The 9,719-nt window shown below is 28.2% G+C and overlaps 1 protein-coding gene across 1 annotated transcript; it reads left to right on the top strand.

The window, feature by feature from the left end:
- The first annotated feature begins 319 nt into the window (after positions 1 to 319).
- LOC129962741 (zinc finger protein Xfin-like) lies at positions 320 to 8,257 on the top strand. The gene is made up of 2 exons (XM_056076721.1): positions 320 to 421; positions 4,524 to 8,257. Exon 2 carries the CDS (start codon positions 4,615 to 4,617, stop codon positions 6,631 to 6,633), a length of 2,019 nt encoding a protein of 672 aa, XP_055932696.1. The 5' UTR covers positions 320 to 421; positions 4,524 to 4,614; the 3' UTR covers positions 6,634 to 8,257.
- Positions 8,258 to 9,719: the final 1,462 nt, after the last annotated feature.

Raw genomic sequence — 9,719 nt, 5'->3', positions numbered from 1 at the left:
CGGCCTAAATTATGCTTTGATGCTCTCAAATGCTTTTGTATAGTTATATAATGGTTCATTGCCATTTAATATATTTTTTTCATTTTGTTTTATTTCGTTTGATTTTTTTCAAAATCATTTATACATATTTTAAGAAGTATGCTATTCTGTTTCCTTTGAAAATTTGATTACCAACAATAAATAAACGTAATTATTGCCCCTTTTAAAAAATAGTAAACGAAATTTTTCAAGTAAAATTTATTGAATTGCTTTATATAAAATTTAACAAAAAAATTGCTAAATAGTAAGCAAAATTTTTATTTCGATCGTTGCCAAAAAAAAAAAAATCAAAAATATCATTTCTCCGTGGTAAAAAGATAAAATGTAAACAAACATAAAATTAATTGCGAATTCGAAGGACAAATCGTATATAAAACAGTTGGTATGAAATGTTGCATCTTTTATGATTTGTTTGTTACAGAAATATTTTCAGAAATGAATATACTGTAAATTAAAATTCTGACTACAAGTGGTTCGAAGGGAAAAAGTGATCAGAAATATATAGCAAAGCCATGTTAATTTTTATCTGACATAAAGAAAAATTATTCTTTTGCAATTAATTCTTTATTTTTATTAATCATTATATGACTTTTAATATCTATGAAAGTAACTTATCTTAAAATTTTAGCTGTACTAAAAATCTTATTTGATGCACCAATATGTTTTTCTTAATCTCAAAATTGGCACTTTATTCAAGCTATTTATGAATTGAATAAAGTGAGAATTCATTTCATTGATTCTATAAACATTTCACAACACTGTACAAATGTATAAATTGTATATAGTTTAATGAGTTTTCTTGATCCTGAAAGCTGTAATAAAGAAACTTGATAAAATTACTTTTATGCGACTTCACTTGATTATGCAAAATGCCAATTTTTATTATAAAGTATATCCAATCTTTTTTATATTCATGCAATCAAAAAAAATTACATCAGTATTTGAAGATTTTTGAGATACTTCCACTAAGCGTGAAAGCTTTTAACTGATAAATTATAAAAACTGTGTTTAGATTAACCATGTTTAAAACCTAATGGTTGGCATAAGTATTGTAAATACAGAAAAGAATTAGCACCCCATTCTTAAATCTGTGTTGCTTAAATTAGTCTGATTTAAAAAATACTTGAAGGTTTTTTTATAAATAAACTTATCACTTTGAATTATAATCAAATTACAAAATCAGCATTTGTATTGACACATAAAAGATGTTTAAACTCATCAAATATATATCTGTATACAGTGCATGTGAATGGAATCAGGTTCAAAATTCATTGTGTTGTGACCTAGATGTGATTATTTAACTGAAGGTTTATCCCCACATGCCTTAAGAATTTGAAGAATAATGGACTTGAAAATTGACTGAGCTACTTCTCATGCTTATGCAAGAAATTTATTTTGTATCTGTTGTAATAAAAGTAAAATAATATAATAAAAGCATATTTCATTTAAAGTCATGAATGTACTATTAGTCAACGGATTCTGAGACAACCACATTTTAACGACTCCATCTCATTAAGGAGTGAGACGCGGAATGCATGAACTGCATTTCCAGTATTTCCTTTGACTTTGGATTTCCTCTATTAGATACTGGTAAATGTAAATATTTCCTCCTTTCATCTTTTCTTTCACCCCTATTTTGATGGATTAAACCCATCCTAACGCATGCACAAAAGCATGGAGTGTTCTACAATCCATTGCTGAACAGTATTTAGATAGTAAAATAATATAGGGCTATTTTATCATAGAATTAGCCCTATACTATTTGCATATTTTTATATAAATGTAAAATATAGCATTAGGCTGTATTAATAGAAAGCTATAATATGCTAGTTAACATTAGCAGGATCAACACAAATATTAATTGAAGCATTAAATTAGTCTAAAAATAAGGAACTTATTGTTTATATGTATCAAACATATTTACTAATATTTAGTGATATTCTAATATTTTAATATATCAAATAAAAATAAGTTGACTGTTAATTAACAACTTTTAATATTGCACTATATGAGTTTCTGAATTTAATAATTATATTTAACATCAACATTTTAATTAGTTCTTATGTAACAATGTTTTAAAATGAAAATATTTGGGGCAATAAAGTTCTTTAATAAATTAGTATAAACAAGACTTCAGTAAATTGGTATACTTTATCCACTTCCGACATATTTTTGGGAATAGATTTTTGTCTATCCATTTCAAAAAAAAAAAAAAAAAGATAGTTGTCTGTGATTATAAAATAATAAGAAATTAATGTTTATGATGACTAAAAGACATTTAATCAAAATTAGTTATCTATCTAAATTTGATGACTTTTTTAAATTGAAATTTACAAGCCTTTGATTTTTCTTATTGATTTTACTTAAGCATTCTGATCCAGATTTTAACAAACACAACATAAATACATTATTACTGTGTAAAAGTCTTGCACAAAATGTAATGTTTTATAAATGTAATTCTATTTTATAACCAAGTTATTTTAATGCATATCATGTAGTAAAATTTCTCGTAAATTTTCCTGGTAGTTACAAATTTTTTTTCTTTTTTGCATAGAATTAGAGATTCATCATAATTCATAATGTTCTATATATTGATAAGGAGTTATGAATAATTTTTTTTTCCTTGTTTAATGTAATAAAGTTATTTGAATATATATTTTTCCAGTGATGATTTTTCATTAAAACAAAATAAAAATTTTTATTTCTTCAAACTGTTGATATAAGTAAGTAATATACATTATTTTTATTCTTCTTTCAAGTATAGAGACAAATATATTATTATACTGTTAAACTTAGTGAAAGAAATAACAATTAAAATAAATTTTATTTAGTATTGTTAAGTAGGTCTTTTCTTTCATTTTTTTTTTTTTTTTTTTTACATTAAGAATAAAACAGTTAAATTCTCTTGAAGAATTTTCTATAATTTTATAGTGGAATTTTTTTTATTGTTTTCTTTTATTAAATATTAATAATGTGTTACATTCCTTTTTTTCTTTCCCCGATTTTTTTTTATTTGGCAAAAAGTAAGCAGTTATTTTTTTAAAAGAATAAATTATAATTTATAAATAAATAATATATTTTCATTTATAGGTTTTGCAGTATTTTTATTTTAAATTTTAATGTTAAAAAAGTGTTTGTAATGTGTAAGACACAATATGAATTTTTATTCAATTTTCCATAACTTTATAAGTTAAGCTCAATTTACACATTTTTCTATTTATAAAATATGGTGTGGTGTAGAAAGGATTGTTATGACACTCTGGTATAGCAATTCAGATAATTATTTCTTATTTCTATATTGTACACGTTTATAAGTATATAATAACCAGTAAAACTATAAGTGTTTCTTACATTTGAATGTAAATAAATGTACTTTTTAAAAGTAGTCTGTTTTTTTTTTTTAAGTATTCAGAATTTTATGAATATTATAAATTGATAAAATGCACTTTTATGTTAAAGCTCAGAACTTTTTAAATTGTAGGTTATGTCTTCAAATTTGGCTAGATAGAAGAAAGTTTGAATGATTAAAACTTCTCTAGAACTTTCCAATTTAATATTAATAAGTAAACAACCTCAAAGGAAAAAAATAGAATTTCTGAAGAAATATTTTTAGTTAATTTTTTTTTATCATAAATTAATATTTAATTTCCACATTTCCCCTTTTTTTTGGGGGGGGATGGGGGGGGAGTCACTTGGCATGGAAGGAGCTAAGAGTGAAAAGAATTCAAGAAGCCTTAAAGCTTATTTACATAATTCTTAATTGATGACAAATTCAGCTGTATTTCTTAGTTGTTTATTATTTTTTAGTACTATTGTTTGGTATTTTTTTTAACATTATATACAATAAAAATTATTTTTTACTTTAATGCTGATTTTCTAAGGGTTGTAAAAAAAAAAAAAAAAAAAAAAAAAAAGAATAGCATGACAATTTTGACATTCCAAACATCTTGGATTTATTTTTATTATAAGAACTTTTAACATGCAATATCACACTGCAAATATTTTGGTTTCCAGACATAACATAAATCTTGGATATAAAATTTTTTATCATCTAATTATGTCAAATTGCATTTAGATGTGAAGGCAGGTGACTTTTAAATTGTTATTTATATACGAAAACAGATGTTCAAACTATTAACTGATTTGGGCTAGTGACATAATGAAAAAGTATTGATAATGATCATATTTAGATAGCACCATGAAAACACTAATTATTGATGTGATTTTATTTTTACTTTTGTGAAATATTTCATATTCATAAATGTACAATATTAAATACTCACATTACACCCTCATAGATACTCTAATTACACCCTTTGGCTTTAAGAAGAATGGAGAGTTGCATCAAGACTTTTTATGTAGTAAATCTGTAATTTTATAAATGCTCTCGGATGATAAAGACAAATATCATAAATTTGTATCTAGTTTTTTTGAAATAATGGAATTCAACATTTTTGCTTATTTATGTATTTTTATGATTGCAGGGCGAGACATTTGGAGTATAATGAATTCATCATGTGTTTTTTCTGTTCCATTTACTTACTTACACTTGCATAAATAAAGTGCATATGTATAATGGAGGATAAATCTGAGTTGATTCCATCCACTACTAAAATCGGGCTGTCTACAGAAAATGAATTACCATTTTGTGGTGTATGTAGCGTACAGTTTCCATCGAAAGAAAGCTTTGACACACACTATGAACAAAATCATTTAGTAGAGAAGCTTAGATGTGAAAATTGCAATAAAGCTTTCAGCAGCAAATTTCTCTTTGAAAAGCATTCTAAAAAGCATAATTGCAAGATGAAGAACAAAATGGCATCTTGTGACTTTGGCGACTTACAGATTTCTGTTGGAAATAAAATAATTGACCGCAAGAGATCAACCGTTGAAAAATCATTCGAATGTGGTGTCTGCAAGAAAAGTTTTTCCTCTAACTCTAATCTCCTGAATCATATTCAGAAACATAATGGTGATAAAAAGTATGTTTGTCATATATGCCAGAAGAAATTTATGCAAAATGTTTACCTAAAACGACATTTACGCACCCACACTGGAGAAAGACCATATACCTGTGAAGAATGCTTCAGATGTTTTGCCAAACGGGCTCAATTAAACATCCACAGTCGTATCCATACCGGTGAGATGCCATATTCCTGTGATATTTGTTCTAAAAAATTTAGGCATGTAGGGTCATTAAAATATCATAGTTTCTTTGTTCATACTGAAGCTGGACGTCTTCAGTTACTTTCATGCAATGTGTGCGGCACTCGTTTTAAGGAAAAACGTGCTTTATTGAGGCATGAATTAAGGCATAAGACAATTTCTAATCCGAGCCCTTCTCAGATTAACAATTCACCCGTGGATTGCATCCAAGACGATATTAAGCCTGCTTGTGTTTCCAAAGAAGAGCTGTGTAGATTTCAAGATAATTTAAAACCTCAAGCTGATATTCATCCAGAGCATAAACCATACGTATGCCATACTTGTCAGCAATGTTTTCCTAATGAAAAATCATTTCAAGAACACAGTGATGCTCATACAAATAAAGTAATTCCGGTTATATCATCGTCTTTTTCCTATGATATAAATTCAGGTGGAGAAAATCTTCAGCTCGATTATCATAATCGTGCAGAAGAAAAATTTATCTGTAATATTTGTGACGAGCAATTTGATAACTCAGATGGTTTAAAAATTCATTTCAAAATACACACAGAACAAAAATATTCTGTATGCGAAGTATGCCAATTATGTTTTTTTGACGAAGATGCTCTTCGTAATCATCAGAATATCGAAAAATGTGTTTATTTTTATACTTGTAAGCTCTGCGGTGAAAAATTCGTTGATAAAAAAGAACTTGAAGTACATTGTAAGACACATGAACATTTCGCAAATGAAACTACCTTTCCCGATTCTTTAAAGAAGCTTAATCATTTAGTTCAACATTGCACAACGCCTTCCAATGCGAGCGTTGAAAGTAACGTACTTGAAAGAAGTTGGAGTTTTAATGACAATCGTATTGAAAAGGACTGTAGTTCTGTTAACGATTTTCCTTCTAACTGTGAATCAAATAAAAATTATACCATTGAAAATGGCATTAAACAACATAATGTTCTTTTTAACAAAAAAGAATCGAACATTTGTGCTCTCTGTCGTAAAAACTTTGATCAAAAGTTGGAACTAGAAGCTCATATATGCAAATCTGAGAAGAAATCAATATTTTACGAAGCCCTGAAAAGCAATCAAGTGAAGGGCTATATTTGCAGTCTATGCCTTAAATGTTTCATTCATTTTCACACATTTCAGCATCATATGTTTGAGCATGCTAAACAGCATGAATGTAAAACATGTGGTAAGCTTTTCTTTACTGCTGACAGTCTTGAAGCACACTGCTTGCAAAGTCACAAACCCCCAATGCATCCTTGTATTGTATGCAAAGAAAAGTTCATCAGTAAGAATGATCTCATCGCACATTGCTTTTCACATCTGGGATCAGGTGAATATTTTATATGTGGTTTGTGCAAACAGTGTTTCAAAGGACGAGAAGATCTTCAAAAACATAGTCCATGCTTTACGAACACTGGAACGTCTTAATTTATCTCATTATTATTTACCTTGAAATTGCAATGAAAATCGTTATAATAAACTATTTAGAAGTCGATTATATTTCAAAATTCGACCTTTTTTATTTTTAGGAGAACAGAAATCTCAATAATTAGCACTCTTTTCTTCCCCCCCCCTTTAATTTTACTCCTGAAATAAGGAAATAACCTAAAATGTGTCATAGCTGTCGGTGGAGAACTATGTCAAGCAATCAGAATGTTTGATGGCGCCTATCTTTATTGATTCTTTGTTAAACCTCAGTGTTTCTATCTGTATCCTAGAAATTCACCCACTCAAAATTAAATTTATTCACTTTCTTCCTTAATTATATAAAAATGTGTGATTCTAATTCGGTACAATTTTGAGGAATAGGTGCATGTAGGGGACTTGCTGCCTACAGAACCTGCATGTCATGTTACTCCTTATTAACAGAAAACTCTTGAGGTCTTAAACATACATGTATATTGCACGAGATATTTACAGAAGTGAGCAGTGTGCAAGAAAGAGTATGCAATATATACAAATGAAAGTGAATGCACACAGCGCCACCTACTTCTTAGACACTGTTATTCGTTATATCGCGAGATTCTTGAATCCAGTTCGATTCTATGCTCTTAATATCTTTTTTTTTTTTCTTACAAAAATTATGACAAACTATTCTTAGTTACGTGCTGTAGGTGGAACAAAAATTTAAAAATCCTTTTTTTTTTTTTTTTTTTTTTTTTTTTTTTAAATATACATTAAGAAGTTGATGCAGCAAATTTTTTAATTCAATGGAAAAAAAAGAAAAAAATCTAAATTTCTCCGAATCAGTATATCAGCAATTTCTATTGATTTATTCGTTTATTTTATTTATTTATTTTGTTTTTGCAATAGTACTAGTCTAGATATACTGAAAAACTTTACATCTCCCTTTGCATAACATCACGTTTGTTTGCATCTACTTCTTCTAATCTACTTCCAGATGAAGGAGCTGCATTTTTATGACGCTGAAAGCAGCGCCACAAATTTATATATACTTATGAGATGAAAGAATTTTTATCAAGGGATTTTTTAAAAAAAATGTTTGTGGCATGAGATTGGTGATTCTTTGCCAATTTTTCCGAAGGATTCTAGTTTTTTTCTGAGGATCTCTAGTTGCCCATTTGTATAACATATAGGCAACTAGATTTCCCAAAAAGAGGAGGGATTCTTGAGAAAGGAACACACGGCTCAGAATCACTCGCCCCTTGAAATGTTATCCATACTGATTAAATCCAGTTTTTTATTTTATATTATTATGACAGATGCCGCCTCATCCTTCAAGACCTGGACATGGTAACTCTGGTCCATTTATTAAAATTATTGATTTGTTAGATTAAACATTCTGTTTGAAGATATCAAAAGTTATTGGAGACGAACATAATTGAAAATTCTCTATTGTGGCTGGAGATATATGTTAGCAGTGTTGTTTGTATGGATTATGTAAGTCAACCACCACCATTTGTATAAAAAAAAGCGAAAAAAAAACTAATTTTATCTAGTTAAAAGATGTAATTAAATATGCTTTTATCAGAATTCCTTCCCGATTGAAGTAGTTTAATAAAATTGCTTGTTCATCGGAGTTGAGCTTGAAGCCTTAAAAACAGATTATTTCACTGTTGCCATATTCTACTTTAGTACAATTTATGCATTTAAAATTGGATGCTGAAATTCAAAATCTTTATGTGATTATTTACATTATTGCAGTTTTTAAATGTGTACATAATAAAAGTTTTACAAGATTGATTTTGTTTATCATTATTATAATATGTTGCTATTAATTGTAATATTAAAACTGCATTTAGTGTAATTAATTATGTGAAAGATTCTATTATTAAAAAACGCTACAACGCGTTATCTAGCAACGCATTATTAGATTTCAAAAATTCTTTTTAAAAATAATACTCCTTACCATCCAAGTTTAGTTGCCTGATCAATTATTTTTTTATTATGATCTTTTTAGGTTTCCATAATTTCTGTAAATTGCTTGTTACGAACATTTTTGTTGAGATGAGCTAAGGAAAGAAGCTAGAGTTGTTAATAAGACAGAACACGCTGGCAATAACTTCGGGAAAATTCTTCTTTTCTTCACCAATCATGGTTTCTAGAACACAAAATAACTACCCTTCGTTCAAATATATATATATGTAAGCACATAATTTTTGAAGCAGAATGCTGTTTCGAAGACAGGAGACACTTTGAATTTTTAACTTCGTTTTATTGCATTCCGGGATGGCATGGATTATGTACAAGAGGCACGGACAAGACCCGTCCGTTGATAGCGCGGCACAAGAGCAGATTAGCGCAAAAGTGAGGGAAAATATTTTTCACAGTGCTTATATACAATGAGATTTTGATAGCGATTTCTTTACACGCGCCGACAAAGACAAGGAATCTTCGGGATCTTTTAGAGGAATTTGTTTAGATCAGCAGTTTTTATCCCTTCACTCAGAGCGTGAGAACCGCTGACTAAATCATTTTCACAGAGTTTTGTTGCATTAATTAAATAAAAAAAGTGGAATGGGATCAGAAAATAAGAGAATATTTTAGAATGAAGTTAGTATGGGCTAATTTAAGACAAATCTTTGGAAATTAATTAGAATTGAAATTAAATTTTAAAATATCATTATATATATATAAATATATGCCTGTAACTCTTTACCCATGTTATCTTGTGAACAGGATAACTAGAATAATTTTGTTAGAAATGTCCTCGGAAAAGTTCATAAATGGCCCATCGAGGTCAAAGATGATGGAAATGGAGGGGGTTTGAAAGTTTTATTTTGCTATAACTTTGTTAATATTGAAGATAAAAAAAATAAACCCAATTAGTGAAATTAGCGCGTTATTAAGACGAACAACTTTTTTTTAAAAAAAGTTTTTCGATAATTGCAGTATCTTAAAAGTTATTGGCTGAAAACTTATTTTCACGACTTAATTTTGACAATTTAGACAACAACTAATTTTGACAACAACTAACATCAATAATTTATGTTGCCAGATAATAAGTCAGATGTAAAGCATTCTACTTTTGCCTTCCAGCTTGCCAAGAGGAA

Source organism: Argiope bruennichi, chromosome 3 (genome assembly GCF_947563725.1).
Source record: "Argiope bruennichi chromosome 3, qqArgBrue1.1, whole genome shotgun sequence".
NCBI lineage: Eukaryota > Metazoa > Arthropoda > Arachnida > Araneae > Araneidae > Argiope > Argiope bruennichi.
The sequence above is the reverse complement of the archived record's forward strand: the minus strand, read 5'-3'. Positions and strand labels throughout refer to the sequence as shown.

Coding starts and splice junctions, on each gene's coding strand:
- LOC129962741 (XM_056076721.1), top strand. CDS start 4,615: ATGGAGGATAAATCTGAGTTGATTCCATCCACTACTAAAATCGGGCTG.